The 21,897-nt window shown below is 46.1% G+C and overlaps 1 protein-coding gene across 1 annotated transcript in view; it reads right to left on the bottom strand.

Annotated features, from left to right (window-relative positions):
• Positions 1-18,249: 18,249 nt before the first annotated feature.
• The window catches only part of RNF150 (ring finger protein 150), a gene marked incomplete at both ends in the record, with an annotated part of 117,008 nt that continues 113,360 nt past the window's right edge, over positions 18,250-21,897 (bottom strand). The window contains one exon of the mRNA XM_080634585.1: positions 18,250-18,368. Within this exon, the coding sequence (XP_080490711.1) occupies positions 18,250-18,368 (119 nt within the window). The remainder of the gene's footprint in view (positions 18,369-21,897) is intronic.

Here is a 21,897-nt window from a genome sequence, read left to right as displayed (position 1 = left end):
CTCACAAGCTCGACGCTCACTGTGTGGTCTCTGAGACCTGCCTGTCAAAGCAGCACGTCGCTGAAGAAGCAGCTATTCCTGTGAGCTGGGTTTCTCCTATGAATTATTATGCAATCTGAGCCCACATCAATCAGCTTTAATGCGACTCAGAAGTAGTCAAAACTTTACAAGAATCAACCCCCTGGTTCCTGCAGTCCCTGGGTTTGATTTTAAATTATCTTCTTTTTTTTTTTTTCTTTTCCATTAGCAGAAAGTGTGTTTGATCTGAAGTGAAGTGGAAACTCTGGCTGCGTACTGGGAAGAAATCATCTAAGTGGTTATCTGTTCTTTGGCACAAATGCCCTCAAATACTTATCTGACCTGAGTGCAAGCAGACAGCAAGGTATCTCCATATCCAGTCTGGATGTGGGTAGCCAGGAAACTCTGCAGAGACGGTGAGGCCAGGAGCCCAACCCCAGCTCCTGAAGAGCTTGACCCTCTCTCTACTCTGAAAAACGAAGCAATGAAAGCTATTGTAGCAGCATCCACGATGTTAAGATGTTCTACCACACACAAAAACAGTACTCAGGGAAAGGTCAAGCTGTCTCCTTCCTACCGCCTGTCTCCCAGCTCCCTCACTTACTCAGCCTGCTAATATCCATCACCTGGGTTTGCTGGGATAGCTATTACAGCAGTGCATTAACTAGGGCTTGAAATTCAGACAAATGCTCTCAACTACAGCTCTGCAACACACCATAATTACAATTAATCATTTGCTTTGTGCTACAGTGCTACTCATTACACCCCAGCTACAAATGGGTGCCACCTGTAAAAGCCTAGGCAGCTCTAAGCCGTTGCAGCCACCCAGCCACATCAGGGGGCAAAGGCACTGGCAGGAGAGGGGCCGTTAAGAACACCGTCCCCACCACCTTGTGCTATTCAAGTCTCTAGTGCCAGCTCCCCGCTCTCTCCAAGATGCCAGCCTGTTTTTCCCCCTGCAAGCAGCAAGGTTTTCCTTCATTTCTTACCCTGTTTCTCGGATATCTTCTGATTTTATTGCATGCATGAGATCCCACACCAGTGCTGGGAGGGAGCCATCTGGGCCCACGGCAGGGGCAGTCTGCCTCCTAAGTCAGCAGCACTACATCGATTTCTAGCAGCCAAAGGTCTGGCACTCAGCCTTCCTGAGGAGATGTTACAAGCAGCTCTAGAATGAGACATAAAACATTCATAGCATGTGTAACTGGGCACAGCAGTAATATGCATGGATGGCAGAAAGCCTTTCTTCTGCACCCTGCCAGCTAACAAGTGAGCAGTAGAAAGCTTTAAGCCTAAGGAGCTTGTGTTTTAGGGTTTTTTCCATCCTGTAATTATTTTAATTCTAGTTAGTACAACTAGAAATGTTACTTGCAGCACCATCATCTTAAGCAGCAGCAAATCCCACAGATCAATAGGACATTGCATTATGGTACTTCCTTTCATTGCTTTCAGGGTTTATGCCTTCCATGTCTTTATCTCATGCAGGAGTAAATAACTACATGATTGTTTTCTGCAATGGCATTTTACACATCCCTTAAGCTTCCTGTACAAACCAAGTAGCAGACATTTTGATATCCATCTTTAATGGGGGTAGAAAGCGCTTTGTATCCTACAAAATTTACGAGTCTCTGGGTGCTTTTTAGGGCAATATCAGTTTTCTGAGGACTGACTAAAAGCACCTAAAGTACTGCAGACACAGGACTGAACATCAGCCAACATGAACCCCGATGGAATATCCAGCCCCCCCCCTCCCAATTACGCAGCTCATGGCAGCTCACAGCAGCTCCCAAAGACAAGGTGCAAGAGGCACAGCCCTTGATATATAACAAGTGATTTCCTTTGTAACATGCATTGTCAATGCAGCTTTTGTATTGCATCCCTGTAGGGCAAGCTTCCCCACCATCATACTGCCCAGGAACCTGGGCTTGCAATGCTCTGAGGGTGCAAGCAAGCAGATAAGCAAAGGTGGATAATAACCGTCGCTGATGGCCCTGAATTTGTCTAGGTACAAGCTATAGAGAGATTATAGACTCCCCACAGCCAAAGGGAAAAGCTTCTCTGTGGAAAAAAATATTGCCAAACCAAAGAACACCCACCTCGCTTCAAGTTCATTCATATACACCCCAAACAGAGAGCCACCTTCTCCTTTGCATTTTCTGTGATGAGCAAAAACGCAAGCCAGAGTCACACAGGCAACACAGAAAGGCATTGCTGCAGAAAATAGCTCCTCCTGTGTGACCAGAATATGAACAGCCAAAAACTTGTGCTAAAAGGATAGAAGAAAAAGAAAAATGGACTGCAAAATGCATCAGAGCAACCACACTGCCTTTTACTGGCAATGTGCTGCTACCTCCTGGTCAGGATACCTGCTCTCCCCCTTTATGTAGTGCCGAAAACACATCTGAGGGATTGCTCCCTGCAGAGGAAAAGGGCCTGGGAAAGGCACTAAGAAGCCTGTACATTGCCTGACATGGTCTGTTGGACTGGTTTGGAGGATGCTCACGTTTGTCTGGTTTCACAGATATGGGCATCAGCAGCAGGAGGCCTGACTGATGTGGGACATTTTCCCCTCATGCTGGGATATGGGGAGGAAGACAAACCCTTCCACATGGCAGCCCCAGGCTTTGAGTGTCCCCAGGGGTGTGCAAAGTGACCTACAGCAGCTCTTCAGGGCTCAGCCCTGACCACCAGCTGGGGCATGCTCCCTGCTGAAGACATTACACACGCATAAATATGGCTGGGGTATCAAGAAACAAGGAGGCTGTGTCATCTGGTATGCCCATATGTAGCTATTTTTAAGAGGCATTTCTTTAAGGAATAACTTGTTTGCAGCTGTTCCCATGCAATAATTTGTTACCACATGACAAGCTCAAAGTCAACTCACCACAAAGAATTACAGCACTAATGGAGAAAAGGCAGGGAAGGAAGGGAAATGCTCCTGAGCATCAAGATTTCTGCAGAAGTGAGCACATAAAGGAGACACAAGCAACCCAAAGAACGGGAGGCTCGATTGCAACCTCACTGAATGGAAGTCAGGAATAAAGCTATCAATGCCTGTGGGGTTGTAATAGCAGACTGGGTCTGAAAATGAGGCTCAAGGCTGAAAAATATCACATGAAAGAAGGGAAATTTAAGGGACTACGTAATTTCTAGGCTACCGCCATGTCCTACCTGTGTGGAAAAGAGGCACCCAGCAGGTCTGCAAGCAGCTTGTACTTCTGGCTCCTGCTGCTCCATCAGACTCAATGTCCTGCCCTGTGGGTGTCTCCCACCAAGATGCTGCCCCAGCTTTGGCCACCAGCATCCTTTCAGAAAGAGGGTCTCAAACAACACCTCCTGCACAGCTCTGCCAAGGTTTTGCTCTCACAGCTAACACCAGGTCCAAGAACATCAATTCCCAGCTCCAATGGTTTTCACTAAGAAATACACAGCCAAACAGACCTCCTCCTTAACACACACACACACACACACACACACCATGCACAACACCAAATCCTCCCTCCAGCCAGCTGAACCCCCAATACCTTCATAAAAAAGTGAAGCATTTTAACATGCTGTTTTCAAAACTTTTTTTTTCTCTCTCAAAAGACAATCAGCAGCGTCACCTCCTTCTGAGTGGGAGAAAAAGGATGCTGTTTGAGCTTTAAACACTGTAATAGAAGCTCTCAGTCATGTCCTTGGAATAATGGCAGTTTCTGCACACTTGTATGGTGTCAGAGGACCACAGTCCCTTGAAAGGGGGTAACAAAGCTAGCGAGAAAAGAGCAGCAAGAATGACCACATTTACAGTATTTATAGCAAAACTAAAGCATTTGACTCCCTGGCTATCAGCAAGCATTACAGAAACCAAAAGGCAGGAGTAAGCTCCATTTCCATACAAATTAGAGAACAAATGAGACATATAATGTTTCTTAACACCAGCAAGAGTAGTGGTATTTAGGAAGGTTTCTGGCATTACAATCAAAGGCAAAACAAAGCAAGCTGACACTCTTCTGCTAGAAAGTCAAAAACATATTTAGGCTCCACAGCAGTTTGTGTTTAATGTGTCACCCGTGGAGTCAGACTTCACGTCTCCAAGATGGTCCAATGCATTTCTGAATTGTTCCGTTTAACATCTCGGATGTCTGAGCAGCGAGATTCAGTAGCACGGATTCGCTCCTTCGCTGGCGAGGTTTCATCTCAAGGGAGATGATCTCATCACTGCATAACATTATCATCTTCAACACAGGAGAGAGAAACTCTCACGGTCAGAGTGAAGCAGCTTCACTGCTGGTGGAGTCTGCCTGCCAACAAAACACGTGTGCAGCACTCAAGCAATAACTATTACCCTTCTCCCCAGGTAATTTCCTGTTTCTGTGTCCTTTATCTTCAAGACCTGATTGGACAGGGCTTTGAGCAACCTGGTCTAGTGGAAGGTGTCCCTGCCCATGGCAGGGGGTTGGAACTGGATGAGCTTTAAGATCCCTTCCAAACCATACCATTCTATGGTTCTATCTGAGGATGAACTCGGTTCACTCAACTCTCCATCAGTGATATGGCCAAATTAAGCCCATACTATGCAAGGGTTGTCAGAGGTCTTACAGACCCCAAACTGTGATGGGTTTGATGTCCTCAGGGCTTTTTAAACACCAATCTGCCTCTGAAAAGCAATGTTGTGGCTCTCACCCCTGCCCACACAGCCCTCCTCCATCACTCAGCTGTAGCAGGAACATAGCTCCCAAGGGCATTTAAGACATCACTGCTCCCAAGTAAATATTCCTGCTGTGGAGCAGCCTGATCACCTCTAGCAGTGGTTGCCTTCCTCTCGGTGAGTAGGAGGGCTTGGAAGACATTGTCAGGCTTTCCAGAAGCAGGAGTAAAACCCACCTGTCTCCTTAGTGCCTGCTCACCCACCCAAGGCCTCCTCTGCAGGGGAACAGACACAGCCTCTCTCAGCTCTGTGGCTCGCCTGGAGGAGTCACAACATTGAGCAGGACCCCAGCTCAGGGCAATGCTCCCTCTTCGCCCTGACAGCGAGCTGGCCCCCAGGGAACCCAGCCCCTTCTCCGAGGTGTACATTAAAATTATGCGTGTAAAAATCTGGCCTTTTAGTAAGAGGTGCATGACAAACCCAGGCAAAGTGAATGGTTCAGGAGCACTCAAGGAGCACTTTAGACCATGAACTGAGCAAAATACCCCAGCAAGGGGCAACCAGCTTCAGGGAAGAAAAAGAGAGTTTCCTATCGGTCAAAGCACAGGCAACTCTTTTCTTCACACCCTGAAGAACAGCTCCTGAGTGTGGCTCTGAGCCCTTTCCTTCCACAAAAAAGGAAAGTCCCTAAGGCCCAGCAAGCAAAAGAAAACCATAGAAGCAGCACTTTCCTTTTGCAGGATCAGTGGGATTTATACCACCAGCCCCTAGGTTCTGCAATTGCCATCCCAGCCCTCTGGGCATCCCCCTCCCACACACCTGGCCCACCAGGAATAACCAGGGCTGGTCAATGCTAACAAGACGTCACGTGCGTCTGGGGAATTTTGGCAGCTGCTTGTGTTTAGGACTTCACTGAGCATAAGTAAACGGAGAATGTTAGTCAATGCTAACATTTCCTTTCAGAGCAGTTCCACAGCTGAAAGTCAGCCAGGGTCAATTTTCCCTAAGAAAATTCCCTTCTTTATTGTCCTTTAGGACAACTATTTCAAACAAAGCAGCACTGTAACACACCTTTGTGCAATTCTCCTCATCCTCTTTGGTATTCCCTGACTCTCACACTTGAGCCAGGCTGAAAGCAAAACTCATTTCCTGCCTCCCTCAGAGCTGCCTGTGTGGAAACAACATCCTCTGGGAGAGCATAGCCACTGCCAAGCATCCCTGTGCAGGAGAATGCACACTGGGGTTGGGGGGTGAAGTAATTCTCACCTTGAAGCTCTACCACCAGTCTGTGTTAGACCTGCAGGCATGAAGTTCAGTCTGGATAGCTGAGGATGCCAGCTGAGAAGGTGAATGTTACTGAAGTGGATCTGGATTTCAGTTGAATTGTGTACAGTTAAAGGTGTCTGTGTACAAATGGGGGTTTCTCATGGTTAGGCTGGAATAGGATGTGAGAACCAGCATCCTACAATGGGCATCATGCTTCAATTTGGGATTTTCCCCCTGCAAAGTCCCTGTTCAAGTGCAATTCCTCATGCAGGGTGATTCTGTCAGTTCATGTCTGGGTCTGGTCCTCCTCGAACCATAGCCAAAACCGCACCAAAATAACCTGCTTTTAAACAGTGTAAGTGCATGCACAGAATTTCAACCGATTTGCTTTAGTAACACTCCTTTAGCTAAAATGCAGCTAAAACATGCCATCTCCTTCACCCAGATGGCTGGGCTGTGGTGGGGCTGCAGTGCTGGTCTCCAGCCCCACTCTTGTCCCTATCCTGCTGCTCAAGCCACCGTCAGCAGGTGCCCTTGTTGGGTTTTGCTTCGGTGTTCCTGCCTGTGGAGCAGCGCAGCAGTCCTGCTCCCCTCTGCCAAACCTGCCGGCTACTGGGCAGATGGATGTGCAAACCCAGTTGCACTTAAGAGCTTTCCTGGGCTTCACTGGCTGGGGGTGATGGCAGGGACCGCAGGCTGTTCTCTCCCAGAAAGGGAGAACACACAAGGAAGAGCAGGGAAAAGCTCCCCAGGGTGCCTTTCACTTGTTCAACACAATAAATATGCACTAATTTAGCTCAACAAATGAAGGGCTGCTCTAGTGGAAGGTGTCCCTGCCCGTGCAGGGGGTTGGAACCGGGATGAGCTCTGAGGTCACCTCCAACCCAAACCGTTCTGTGACGCCGTGAACTGTAAAGCAGCCCCAGCGGTGCATTTGCGGGGCGGGGGAGCCTCCTGCTGGACAGACGCGGTGAGCGTTCTGCCTCCGGCCCGCTGCACGCCGGAGCCGTAAACCCCTCTTACCGCTCGGGTTCTGGAAACGTTTTCGTCCCAGCCACCCGGGCTGCAGCCTCACCTCGCCCTCCCTCCGCTCTGACCCTCCCGCCTTCGCCTCCAGAACCTGAGCCTTGGCAGAAAACACTCACGAAGATGCTCAGGGGGCTGTGGCACCTCTGCTATGAAGACAGGCTGGGGGAGCTGGGCTTGTTCAGCCTGGAGAAGAGAAGGCTTCAGGGAGACTTTAGAGCAGCTTCCAGTGCCTAAAGGGGGCCTAAAGAAATCTGGAGAGGCACTTCTTACAAGGGAGTGTAGTGACGGGACAAGTGAGAATGGCTTTGAACTCAAAGAGGGTAGATTTAGATCAGACATTAGGAAGCTCTTCCCTGTGAGGGCAGTGAGGCGCCGGCACAGGTTGCCCAGAGAAGCTGTGGCTGCCCCATCCCTGGCAGTGTTCAAGGCCAGGTTGGACACAGGGGCTTGGAGCAACCTGGTCTAGTGGAAGGTGTCCCTGCTTGTGGCAAGGGTTGGAGCTGGATGAGCTTTAAGGTCCCTTCCAACCCAAACCACTCCATGGTTCTATGAAATATCACAATCACTGTAAGCGACACCGTATGGGCTGGCACCCGTGGGCACCCCTGGCCTTGGGGGAAGCTGCAGGGCACCTGGCTGGGGTGCAGTGCTTGTGCTCTGGGTTGGTGCATGCAGGTAACTTCCAAAGCCCATGGGACCGGGGAGCATTTCCTGTCACTGCGCTGGGTGATACCTTGTCTCTGTTCCCACCATGGGGCTTGTCTCCATCCTCCCTGCCTAGTGATGTGCTCTGGCTGAGACATCCCCCTGCCACGCAGTTAAGCACAGAGAGGTCTGGAGAAAGGCAGCGAGGACATGCCAAGGCATGGAACACTGTGCCCCTGCACCGGGAAGCACTGACACCACAGGGATATATCAGACCTCTGTAAACCCAGGAGTGACGTGCAGAGGGGCGGCTGCCCCGGTGTCACTCTTCTGTGGGTGCCTGCTCCCAGTCCCGCTGTCAGACACAGGTGAGGCAGGCTGCTGGTCTGAGCCAGCACGGCTGCCCCAAGCAGGGATAGAGGAGCGACTTCATCTGAGCTGCAGGCTCTGACAGATGAGCTCTGGGGCTCCGCCAACACGTCTAAGGCGTTCCCGCTCCCAGATGGCTGTTCTGTCCCTCTGCCAGGAGCTACCATGCCTCCGAGCTGGAGCAGGAGGAGGGACGTCTGCCTGAGCTGCAGCCACCACGAGTCGCTGCTGGCCTCCCTGTGCAAGCCTGTCTGCTCCCAGGTCCAATTTGCAGCAAAGTGTGGACAAGGCACATGAGGGTGGTGACACTTCGCTTGCTTCTGCTGCTGCCTGGGTTTGCTGGAAGCTTGTTGGCACAGGGATCAAAGGAATGTGTGTTGCAAAATTATACCCTCACTGAGCACAGATTTGCTATGGCTTATCTATGATAAAGGCATCAGCCCATTAGATTTCTTCTGGGCCGTGAAAGCCTCTTATTCCCTTTGGGATGCCCGCAGACGTGATCTCCCTGCATTGCAGATCTACCTTCTCATAGTTTTCCTAGTGTGGCTCCTAAAACCCTGCACAAATGACTGCAGCTCCCCTCTGGGTACCCTCAAGTGTGCAGCACAAAGCTTGCTTTCTTTCCTAGCATGGTTTGGGTATCACGGGACAGAGGAAATTCTGGGTTGTATAAATCATTGCACAGTGCAATTGTGGATAAATGCCCTTTGAATCCCGAGTCCTCTCCATTGATGGGTCTGAGGGTCACCTCCTTGAATCACAAGAGTGAATTTGCCTTATTCCTTCTGGGAGAAAAAAACCCACAACAGAGCATAGAGCAGCGCAGCTTTAGTTCCATATTCTGACCAGAAACGATTCCCATATAGAGCCGGGAGTGATGTAACACAAGCCCCAAGTACGCATTGCATCCTGGAACGAATTGCCTTACGCCCCATGTTATTTATAGCCCCGCGACTCAGGGCCCGCAGCACGGGCAGCAGCTGTGTTGTGTGCGCAGATCACATAGCAACTGCCACAGCTGCCTGCCAAGGAGCACTGGCCCCCATTGCTCCCTGGGACAGTCACTAAAGGAAGGCAGAGAACAAAGCAGCAGGCAGGGAGGGAGACACGTGGGGAAGAGTGGGGCCAGATTCCTTGGCTAGCAATACCTACAGTCTCCCTCTGAAAGCTGTCCATGCTTTTGGTGTGAAGGGTTTCTGCCCTTGGAGCAGGGCTGGTGGGACAGCGAGCTCCAGGCTGTGCTGCCAACTGGCTGACATGGGTTGGGAGGGGAAAAGAGGATCTCTCTCTGGCATTGCTGAGAGAGATCTTGAGTTGCTGGAGGGGGTCCAGAGAAGGGGAATGAAGCTGGTGAAGTGCCTGGAGCACAAGTCTCATGAAGAATGGCTGAGGGAACTGGGGTTGTTTGGTCTGGGGAAGGCAGGCTTAGGGGGGCCTTACTGCTCTCTACAACTACCTGAAAGGAAGATGGGGTGAGGAGGTGGCTGGTCCCCTCTCCCAAGTCATAAGTGATAGAACAAGAGGTAACGGCCTCAAGCTGTGCCAGGGGAGTTTTAGATTGGATATTAGGAAAAATTTCTTCTCCAAAAGTGTAATCAAGCATTGGAACAGCTGCCCAGGGAAGCAGTGGCATCACTGTCCCTGGAAGTGTTCAAAAAACATGTAGTCGAGGCCTTTAGTGACATGGTTTAGTGGTGGACTTGGCAGTCCTGGGGTAATGGTTGGACTTGATGACCTTCAAGGTCTTTTCCAACCTAGTTGATTCTATGGTAAAACCAATGTTAAATCACATGTGGTTTTCTTGCTCTGAGCTTGCCTGCTGCCCCTCTGTCATGAACATCAAGAACAAAGCCTAGCAGGAGGGTGGGAGCAAGGAGGCACGGGGGAGCTGTGTGTGATCTAGCCCACGGCCGTTGCCTTCCTCACTCCTGTGTGAAATCCAGGTTAGGGCTCCAACCAATTTGGCTGCTGATGCCTTGAATGTACTGCTGCAGGTAGGTGAGAGGCATCCGTGCTGGAGGCACTGGGTGGCAAGCACAAAATGTGGGCCAGGATGGGGGACGGCTGGGCCCTGGTTTAAGCCAGGATTTGACCCCCTTCAGGGATTTCTGTCTGCCTTCTGTTGCATATGCTGGAAAACTGCAAGTCTCTTAAATTCTTCTAGGCAGGATTTTTTCTGGGCCTTGAATGTCTTGTGGGCAGCACACCTATGCCGGCCAGCATCGCAACCCCTGGGGCTCTCCTGTGGCCCCCTGCTCCCAGGGATGCAGAACAGCAGCTGATGACCCCTCACACCACCAGTGCCATTCCCACTGGGGCATGGCAGAGCCGTCACTGTTTAAAGCTATTTTAACACATTATGCCCAGCAGCTGGGGTGGGGGAGGCATTTACGTCGCACAGCCGCTGCATTCTGATCAAAAGCAGCTGAAGAATAGGGAGGACCTGAGCAGTGACTGGGGCTGAAGTGGTGGCATGGAGGCCAGGCTGCCACTTGGGTCCCTTCCTGCTGTAGCTTCTGCCTCCTGCAAACACCAGTCTGAAGTGGTCGAGTTCAGGAAGAAACAACACGCATGTTTCCCACATCAGGAAATGCTAGTTTTACACAGTCTGTTAGAAAATATGTACGACACAGTAATCAGATTCGTTTTATTAAAAAACTTGCAATAAAATTCCTTGGAATTCACCTTCTTGAGAGTTGCAATATTTTACTAGTACATAATAACACAGTCTCACATATTTACATTATAATCCTCTATATAACAAAAATAGCCATGTTGTACTACTGAATAATGCTTCCGAATATTACCCTCAACATTTCGGTACTTCCCCCAGCCGAGTCACTGTCCATGCTCTTCAGCATTTACAGTATATAACAAAGTGAGAAGGAAACAAAATAAAAAGTGTGTGCCTCATGATTTCAGGCAAATCCCTTTAAGATGGTAGCTCTCTGACTCCCACATTTTTCAAGAGAGATAAAGTGCATTGGAGGGGAAGATGTAGACGTTATAAAATATCGGCACAGACTTAAAGTCTATTTGCAATACTGTACAGAAAGTAATGCTAGAAAAAAAGGCTCGCTTCACAAACTGCTACTGCACTCTTTTGGCAGCAAGTCACAGGTAGCGGGGGGGAGAAGCTGACTATGAGAAAAAGAGCTATGTAAATGCCACTGTGTGATTTTGCCATGGTCTTTGCTGGGTGTTGCGCAAACCAACGTGCAGCTGGCTGAGAAAGGAACTGGTTTTTAACGTGGAGATGAAGGGTTGTTTCCACAGTCGGAAGAACCACAACATGGTCAGCCTGCAGGAACCAACTGCCTTACCAGCAAACCAGCTTCAGCCAGAACCAGGCTCCTGGCCAGAGGGGCCACGGTGCCAAGTGTGACAGCCCTGTCACCCCCCAGCCTGCCAGGGCAGAAGCAGTAAATCCACTCCTGCATCCGGAGCGGGACTGATTACCTTGCTCCACTGGGACAGACCATTGTCTCCAAGCTGGAAGTGATTTCGATAAGCAGTGCGCTGATCCATATGGTATTTATTTCACTTGGGGTTTTTTTTTTCCCCTTCTTAACGTCAGCATTTGCTGGTATGGCTCTGCAGTGTGTGAAAAGAGACATGGCTGGAAAAAGCTTTGGAGCCATCACTGAAAACCAGGATACTTCTGCTCTGTTCATGAACTACGTACAAATGGGACACCACAGTTTTTTGGTTTGCTTATAAACTACTCAATAGAAATGATCCTCTTCTGGAAATGGATGGAATGTATATTTTGACAAGTACAAAACCATTTTAAATGTTCACTAAATACAAGGAACATCTTGCTATAAAAATAACAGACCCTCCCACCCGCTGTCCCCTCTTTACATTTCTAATTATAAAATGGTACAGTCATTTCAGGTTCCTAACATGAAACAAGAAGGAAGGGCGGTATTACGTACACATACAAAACATTTAGGTATTTGACATCGGAAATAACATTCAGATATACATTCAGAGCAAACAAGCATCTCGATCTTGCTATTGTTTTTCAAGCTACACAGGACCGAAGATTTGAGAAATGAACAAAAATGGGAAAATGCTATTTCTGGGTTTTTTTTCTCTCTCCCTTTTTTTCTTTGCATTCACTCCAGAAAGAAATAACTTCCACTGGCTCACAATTAAAACAGTCGAGACAAGATTAATTTCAGATGGAAAATTCATCTGTTGGCTTTTCATTCAAAATCCACAACATATTTCATTCATTTTTCTTCTCTATTTCTCCCTCTGAAATACAGCTCCTGCTTGGAAGGGTTTTTTTTCCCTAGAGAAATAAGTGCCAAAGCAGAGGGAGGGAGCTTAGCGGGTGTCCAGCGTGGTGGGGGTGGCCTTGCCTTCTCCCTCGCTCCCCATCCCAGCCGGCAGCTGCCATCTGCCACACAAACAAATCCAGGCTAAAAAGTCCATCTGGCGTGCCTCTTTCAACTGCGAAACTATCAATTAGTTCAGGTAACAGCCTGGGAAAGTAAAAGGAGTGCTTGCGATGGATCAGTCGTCCCTATTCACGAAAGCCTGTGAAACAACACCTCCACCCTCGTTTCCCTGCCCCGACAGTATTTCACGCCATTGTTTTTCACTGCTTGCGTTAACGAAACTGATTTGTTTGTGTCATGCTGGCTACCCCATATACACTCACACGTTTTGCATCTATCAAACAAATGACTTAATGCTCAGTGTTCTTCAGTGAAGCAGCAATCCTGATCAGCACTGGTTATGAAGAAGCTCGGCTGCCCTGAGTCTGCCCAACACCCCTTGGCTTATCTGTGATTAAGTTGAACTTAGGCTGGCTCCTCTCCCCTGTGCTCAACCACAGCAATCCAACCTGCTACAAGAGATGCAGGCAGCGCAAAATGCAAGAGAGGAAGCGGCACAGCATTAGTTTGATCCCACCGTCTCCTTCCCCTGCAACTAAGGCTCACACCAGAGCAGACATCTGTGAGAGGGACTGGGAAGGAACCAGATAGGTTTCTCTGCCATTTCAGTCCTGCGGAACTGGAAATGGGTGCATCCCAACAGCAAACCAAGCCCTCCCTCTTCTGTTTAGAGAGTCAGCGTGTCCTGGCCCCTATTCCTAGTAGAGTGGCTCGACAACAGGGATCTACAAGAACAATAAATGCTTAAAAAAGTCCATTATTGCTAATAAACATGAATCAATAAATGACCATTGGTTTTCCTGGCTTGCACAGACTATAAATTCTTATCCTTGCTTATTACAAACTATATGCTTAGTCATGAGTTCTTCTAAGGACAGAGATCACAAAGGAATGACACTCTTGGAAACAGAGCCTGGGAGATTCCCAGCTGGGAAGTTGGACTTGCAGTCCAGAGATTTACATTTAAAGACTTGCGCCCTGATCTTTGCCTTTTAATCACAGAATCCACTCAAAGGACTGTGGCATATATTCAAAGGAAAATTTTGTAAGGCAAAACTCTGGAAAATCTAAATGACAACTGCAGGTTTAACGCAAACAGCAAATAAAACACACTTTATGGATCACCTGCAACTGTGTTGTACTGATGAGTAAATGTACACAGAAGTGTGAAGTGATCTGCAGATACCCACCAGGGCAACCCATCCATATGCAAAGGTCTTCTGAGATAGACATTTTTCAAACTGGATAAGCACTTCTTTTGCTTTAGCAAGGCAGAAAAAGAAGGTGGGTTAACAGGTCTGACAAAGAAAATAACTGGATCACAATGCATAGTCTTTGTGAAAGATCAAATTCAGAGCTGGATCTGTCTCTGTGCTTGGGTTCATTTAGTTAACAAAGTAAAAATGTATCCCAAACAAGTCATTCAATAAGACTAAGCACTGCCCTTCTTGCAACGGCTTCCCCTGGATCTGATCTAGAGGTCATTGAAGCAGTGAGATCTGAGGGACCTCTTACCATATGGATTTTTTTTTTTTCCCAAATTGCCTCTGGAAAGCCTTTTTCTTTAGTGCCACAATCTCCCCCATATAAAAAGTCATATAAAAATGGCAGCTGCTTCTATTTCCACTACAATATGGTTTCTATAGTCTTATCAATACACTTTTATATGCATTCATGGGAATATAATTCTACAGAATGCTTAAAGAATGAACTATAGCGCTGTGATTGACCTGATCCTGGTTTTGAGGCTCTGAAACAGTCAGAAAATAAAAAAAACACCCAAAACCCTCAGCAAGTGTCATATCTCAGTCCTCACCAGAATAATCAGCCATGGGGAGCGGATGTGGAACTGGCACCTTGCACATTTGCATGCACACATTAGGAGTGCAAAACTCTCCTATACAACTTTTTGTGTCTATTGAACAGACCTTTGGAAAGCAGTTCAGTGAAACCCATGAAAACCAAAGGACAGCCAGAGGGCAGTCTCCCTCTGCCCAAATTTCACCCTGCAACCACTTTAGCATGAGTGGAGATGAGCCTCGCTAAGATGAATACTTCTCCCACCTACAACTTGTTCATGGAAAAGAAAAGAGCCTCAGACGATGGGGCAGGAGAAGCTCAGAGACACAAGAGCAGCTTAATGACAAAAATGCCTTTCTCGAGACCTGCACTATCCCTCCTTTGGCCACCAGCCATGTACAGGAGGTGCCCCTTTGCCCCGGTGTTAGTCACAGCATGAGCCTGCAGAATTACATGCATGAACACTTGTTCATCAGAGGGCACCAGAGGATTTTGTGTTTTCCTGGCTGCATGCTAAAGGCTGCTTTCCCTTCTGAACAGGCAGTGCTCTGTCCCTGGCATCTGAATCCCATGTATTTAATTCCGGAGCCTAAGCTTAGCAGGCAGCAGTACTGAGAACTTGCACAACTCACAGGATGGGACTCATCTTGCTCGAAGTTGCAACTCGGGAGGTTTAATTGTACCCTGTGAGGAAATCTTAGTGCAGAGATTCATGTAAGCAAAATAGTACATGGGCATGCAGATCTGCAGAATTAAGGCTTTCATATGTGCTACAAACATACACCTGGGGGTCTTAGTCATTATGAAGCACCTCAAACTCCCAAGGCATTTCAGAGGTTATATATACAAAGAATATTGTCAGCCAGGTCCTGCTTTAGAAAAATATTTCCATTTGACACAGGGGCTTAATTATGGTCATAGACCTGTTGAAAATAACATGATTTTGGTACAAGTCCAAAATTAGCTTCAAGTGCTTTTCTGAAGGACTGAATAAATCATTTACTTAAGTGCTTTCCTAAATTCTGACTTCAGTGATGTGTAACCTGGCTTTCCACTTGCTACTGCTTAACAATGCCCAGAGCTGTAGAACACCTGAGGACAGAGATGGAAAAACATCTTTCCTGAGTGAAACCACAGGTAAAACATGGAAAACAAAAGCAGACTGACTCCTGACCCAGATTTGCTAGGATGCCTCTTCTGGAAGACTACAATATGGTGATACGTATAAATGTCTCACCCAGCCTAGAACCCTGCCAGTGGCCACCTGTGGACCCTGAGGGACCACATCTGGTATGGGATATTCAGGAAAAGAACGTGCACAACGTGATCCCTCCCTGAAATCCTTCCCCAGCTCCTAGAAATAAGGGCAGGGTCTCAGTTACCATCTATGTGATGCCCCTTTGAGCACAGCTCCCTCCGATGATTTTGCTGGGCAAAGGACCCAGCTCAGTGTCAGCTGGGAGTTTCATCTACTGTCATGATTTTCCACAGACCTCACTGCTCTGCTGTGCTGTGGATGACTGCTATGGCAACAGATAATCGGTCAGTCTATCTATTGAGATTAACTTAATTAATTGTGAAATTAACTTCAGTGTGAAATAAAACAAAGACTTTGTGACAGCTTCTCTAAAACCCAAGCAGTGCAGCCAAGAGTATTTTGTCTGTCTGCTGCGCTGTAGCGGGTGGATGTTAAAGGATTACTGACAACTCAGACATCGTGTTCATGATGTTCTTGTGACATGTAGCACCCAGGCTCCAGCACTAGAGAAGAAATTGTACCAGCATGTGTAATTCCCCTCGGGAGACCTGATTGTGTATAACCAGCTTCACTCTTTCTGCTGCAGTCATTTGAGATGAATTTCATTCCTGTGTGAAGGGCCAGTGGTGCAGTAGATCTAAGTGGAGCTGATGCAGTACCTTGTGCAAACTCTCTTGTGTAGGGGTGAATCTCAGCATTGGTCCTCCTGATGCTGTGGACCTTTCCCATAGCAGCAAGGAATAGAGGACACATTAAAGAATAAGGAAAATATGATCACAGAACCACAAATACTGGCAAGACTGACCTAGTTGCACCCTTTGGAATGATCTCTAACTTTCTTTTTAAACCAAGCAGATTTCCAGTATCTCCTTAATTAGAGATGTCCTTTCAAATGGCTTATAAAAATCTGACTGCACATTTCCAGATCATGGTTTTGAAGGATGATTAGGCTATGCTCCTTTGCCTCAAAGCTACCCTGTAATTCAGGGACTAAGAACATCAAAAAAATTAAGCTATAAAATGAATTGAGTTCTAACTGGACCAAAAAGCATGGAGTATAATTTTTCCTTCTTCCTGTACTAAAGAAGCAAGTCAGCCAAAATTTTAGGGATAGTTCTAAACATATTTGTTCCTGAATAAGATCTGACAAACCAAATTCTGGCTGGAAGTTGGTCTCCACATTTAACAAGTAAATCCACAAGGAGATTAAACACAGCAAGAACCCTAATAGTTGCATTTTGAGATGCTGCCATGACACCATCAAGTCAAAATGTTTGACCTCGCCATGAAATTGCAATGTAAGATGAATTGTTGATTCTATGGACTTGACTCAGGAGGCAGTAATGTGATTCAAATCATCTGACTGTCAACAGAAACCATGTACTCTTGTGTAACAGTAAGCTAAAAATGCTTCTTCACAGTTGAGTATTTTGACTGAAAAAGGAAATCATACACTGAACAAGTAACGATATAAGCTTTTCTATGAAAAGCAGAGCTCAGGATGAACTAAATAATCATTGCAGGCCATTATTAGGCATTTTGATTTATGTTAGTTCTGTTTATTTTCATATTCCCTCCGCTCTACCCAATGTATTTTGGTATATTTATCTATATACAAAATGCAAGTATTCTATTATGTTTGCCACAGTGTTGACAGGGACCCTGGAGAGCAAAGAGCCACTTGAACTCCTGTGTTGGGTAACAAGTTTTAAAAGGTAAGAAGTGAAACACACCAAGAAAAAAAACCAAACAAACCAGGAAGCAAACATGTCAACCAGCTGCCTCCTGCTTCATTAGCAATTTCTGATGCTGATATCAGCATCTTCAGACCCTTTCTAAGAATACTGCCATCCACATAATGCACAGCTGTCAACAAGCAGCCTCTGGAAACTTCTCAGACACTCCTTTAGCCTACCAGTCAGGCTTTGGTCTGTAAAATTAAGAAGAGACATGATGTTATACTAGATCTTCTTTTCCAGCTGCTGAACTGTAGGAAGGCCATTACTGTAGTGACAACTGCTAATGGCATAAAATATAGCAAAGGGCTACAAGGATGGATGAAAGCTTTAAGCTTTTTTTTCTCTCCTTCTCACTATATGATACTTGTCTAGAACAGACCTCTACATAAAAGCCAACACAATGGAGTTTTAACCCAAATATCAACAATCTCTGTTAACTCACAGCTATCCTACAAATAAAGGCCTTCAGAATATACTATTTCCAAGGCTCCCACTTAATGAAAGCAGACTTCACGTTAATGCAGGGTGCAGGTGCACCATCCTTCTGAAGCCACGTGTACTTCATGCAGAAACAACAAGGCAATGATAAATCCTGGAGTCAGATCATGAAGTGACCAGTGAATGGGAATTCAGATTTCTGAAGTGAACTCTTGAAAAAGCTGGGGTCAGTCAACAAAAACAGTGTCCATCCATAACAAATTATAACCAAACAAACAAACATAACAAATGGACGTCTTTTCAAAACAAAGAAACAAAACCCAACCGAAAAAGTGTAGAAAACACTCAAGCTGTCTTTTCAGTTGCGTATTTATGAGCCACTGAGGAGTTACATGACCGCTCTCAAGCATGTGAGTAAACTGAAAGCGTTCATCTCCCGTGTGAACAAAATGAACGTATGCAGATGATGAAACCGCATCCAGGCAGACACAACTGTTGCTATTGCTTTTCGTGACCATCTCAGAATGGAGTGTGCAGGAGTGACAGTGCTCTGGAGGCATGTGCATGACTGGTCCAAATCCTAGAAAGCTGACTCAGTCCCTCCCTGTGACCCTCCCCTGTAGTTTAGTGTTGGATCTCTGTTTTTCAAGACTTCACCTCTTCGCAGTCTTGATCAGTGGAAAGCTCCACATCGGAAAGTCCAACCTCCATTGCCATAATCAATGAAATATCTGAATCACTGCTCACTGCTGGCTCCTGTTCATCTGTGAGGGTAGAAAAGACAAGAAAAGGGCATTATGGTCATATCTTTCTGTCAATTTACTACTATTTTTTGGTTCTGCAAATGGGACCCAGATGTTTCTCCATGAGTGAGGTTGTCCTTAGATTCCAAACTTTGCTCTTACTCACTATCTGTCTAAAGCATTTCAAAAGTATCAGAAAGTTGAAGCGATCAGTAGTGAGAAACACAATGGCAAGGAATCCTCCCAAGGCGCTCCATCCAGGCTCTCCACCTCCTTCCTCCCACCGCCTGAGCACTTCTCTCCCTGTCCCCTTTTTCACTTGGCATCATCCTACTCCCCCCAGAAAGGCAGCAAGTTAAGGACTAAGGCACAGGCACCTGGTGGAGCAAGTTGGCCATGAGGAAAATATTTCTTACAGGAAAACAATCTACCCAAACCCTCATTAGGTGACATGATCACTGTTAACGGAGACTTCTAAGAAGGCACTAGGCTTATGTCTAGAAGGAGCAACATGTGTCTCATTATTTATGCCCCAGGACTCAGGACCAGTCTACCTGCCTGCTCAGGTGCCTTCTCTCGTCTTTTTCCAGTCTGTTTTCTATTCACCCTTTCCTCTGTTTGAAGATGCCCTGAAGGTTCTTTATCCAGGCCAAAGGGATCTACCTTAATCCACCATGATCACAAATACAGTAAGAGTCAGACTGGCCAAACTGCAAATCCCATCAAAACTATAAGCGTAGGAAGAGCAACTTGTTTTTGTTTTGATACCACAGCACTTACTATGTACATAATTAGTAGCAGATAAAGACAACAGATTTTAAAGGACTAAAAGCTTCTTTTATTTCACTAGCAATCAGGAGAAGCAAAGCACACTGGATCTCTTGGGAGATCTTCAAAGGCACAAAAATCTCATAGGTGGCTGAGTCCCTGAGAGAAAAAGTTGATGGTTCATATTTTCCAGTGGTTTAATTACAGTACTGTAAATGTATTTAAATCTGTGGCAGTTTTTCCGTTACATATTTTATTTTTTAGACAACAGAAGCAGAGCCTGATTGATACTAAAAAAACCCTGAAAGTTGAATATCTAAGAATTAATAAGTAAGAAACATTATAGAGGAGACGGGAAGATAATAACTCCACACAGTTCAATTATTCACTTGAAGCTAAGTGAGCACAATTAGTCTCCTCTCAAGAGCTGTGTGTTTTTAAAATCTGTTTTAGAGAAAAAAACCATGTATTTACTTGTGCTGGGATTAGACGTCATGTTCCGTGGAGAAAGCCTGAATGCGGTCTGCATTATTCAAACTGAAAAAGCCAGTGCTTTCCTTTACAACCCTTCCCAGTTTTCATCCTGGATTATTTTTATACTTTCTTGATTGCGAGATAAATAATTAATGCACACAACCTCTTTGTATCTTTTTTTTTTTTTTTCTCCTTATCAATATGACAGCAGTAAAACATTTCAAAGCATTGCTTCTGACTATAAATGCTTTCACTGGAGGTGGGGGAAGTACGCACTGATTGAATTGTACCTCCTGCAGACTTCAGTGGGTTTGAATTACACTGAACCATCAGGTGAACTGCTAGATCCAAAAGTACAAAAGTGCACCTCCAAGACCTAAAGCATAATCTGTAGTTGTAACAGCTCCCTGAGCCAGAACGATGCAGTTCCAGACTACTGGATTATTTATCATTCCTCTGTAACTAATAGGATTCTTAAAAACAATGAAAACAATGCTTTAAATGTTGACCTAAGAGCAAGTTTATATTTGCATGACAGAGTTCCTGAGGCTTAGCCATGTTAAACTGCTGCCTGGAGCACTCGAGAGAGAAAGGTGATTTTCATCTGAGCTAGCTATGCAGGAAAGAAGGACTGGCTGAATGGTGGCAGCCACACACGTACTGAAGAGACAGGCTGAGCTGCCAACACCAAATGTCAGAGCATCAAATAGAGATGTGTTTATGGTGCTGAAATGTTATTTCAAGAATGCTGTTTCCTCTGGGGTTGCACAGCCAAAAACGATCTCAGCTGAGTTCAAGAGAGGCAGAGAGAACAGCAGATTTACAGCTCACCTACCAACTATCTAACCTATGCACAGGAGCACCCCCTTTCCAAACCAACAAACTTGAGTTTTGAATTAAAAATCCTACACAGTTATTAATTCTTGGATCTTAGTATTTCCGAAGTGAGGGGTCTCTAGTTTATCTTCCTTGGGACTGAAGTGCAGGTCAGTAGGAACAGTGAACAAAGGATCCTAAAAATGCCCATGCCTCTCCCTTGGTATTGGTTTTCTAGTGCTGTGCAAGTGCCTAGAAACATGAATGCTCCACCTTCCTTGCTTGCTAACAGTGCAGTGGTTCAAAATCCCAAAGCTGCAGCCTGGAAGATGCAGACAAGATAAGGAAATTAATGCATCCCTGAGCATTACAGGAGTCCTGCTACTGACCCCAACATACACAGGATGAAGCTCTGGGATGCTGCAGAAGATACAGCAGATACGGATCAGCTGTAGGTAACTGGCTGCAAAGTCTATAAACTGCCTCGCGTGGTTTCCCTCCCAAACACACGCTTTCTAGATAGTGGTGGTTGGTTTGTTTTTTGCCAGCTGCTCAATTACGTGAGCCAGCACAGCTAGTGACATTTGTTAAAGGTAAGCAAACCTCAACTAAACTGCCAGTGCCAGGAGCTTAGCCTGCATTTTGCATCCCTGGTTTTTAGATCATATTTACAGTGACAAAGCTTATACAGTCACACAGCTTCTACAGATGTCTGACTCACTGCTAAGAACTTTTATGACCTTTTTGCAAGTTTTTTTGAGATCTGGTGTTTTTCTTGAAGCCCTGAAGCCAGGTGAGGATCTCAACTGTCAGTGGAGATCTCAGCTTTCACTTAAAAATAAATGAATCTTACAAAGTAAAAAGGAAAGAGAGTTTAAAAAGACACATATCGCTAATTTCTAGACAGATTTTATGCTGTAATATCTGACTTGTGATTTCACATGTTTGAGATCGGCAATCCTGTCTAACAACATAACACTGTAATAGTTCCACAATGTGCTTTATAGCACTTCATGCCACAGGCATAAGGCCTTTTGCTTAATGAAGCAAAAGGCACATCCCAAGCTGCTTTTCAGCCTCAGTGCTAGTGCCTACAGCAGGCAACTGTAGACCTCCCTGCCACATTCCTCTCATGTCAGCGAAATGCAATACACCACAGCACGCTGCCTACTTCCAGACAGACTTTTTCCACTCACTCATATTCCCTGACACACATTAGGCTGAGAGGTGCAATAAAACAAACTCCATCTCTAGGCAATATTTAGATTTAATTATTGTAATGCAGGAAGAATATTGCCACATAGATATGGAACTGCCCTACATAACAGTGGTTCAGCCCCTACTTGTTGCAAAGTTCATTAAGTGATGTTTATATTTGAGCATAATTGCAATCAAACAAGGATGAAGACAGCTAGTTACTCTGGTGCTTTAAAGCCAGTAAGACTGCACACTAGTAATAGTTATCGACTGCTGCTGCTACTCCTAACACTCT

This window comes from Psittacula echo, assembly GCF_963264785.1.
Source record: "Psittacula echo genome assembly, chromosome: 1".
In the NCBI taxonomy this organism is placed as follows: Eukaryota; Metazoa; Chordata; class Aves; order Psittaciformes; family Psittacidae; genus Psittacula; species Psittacula echo.
Note: the sequence above shows the minus strand (reverse complement) of the source record. Positions and strands in the feature narration are given on the sequence as shown.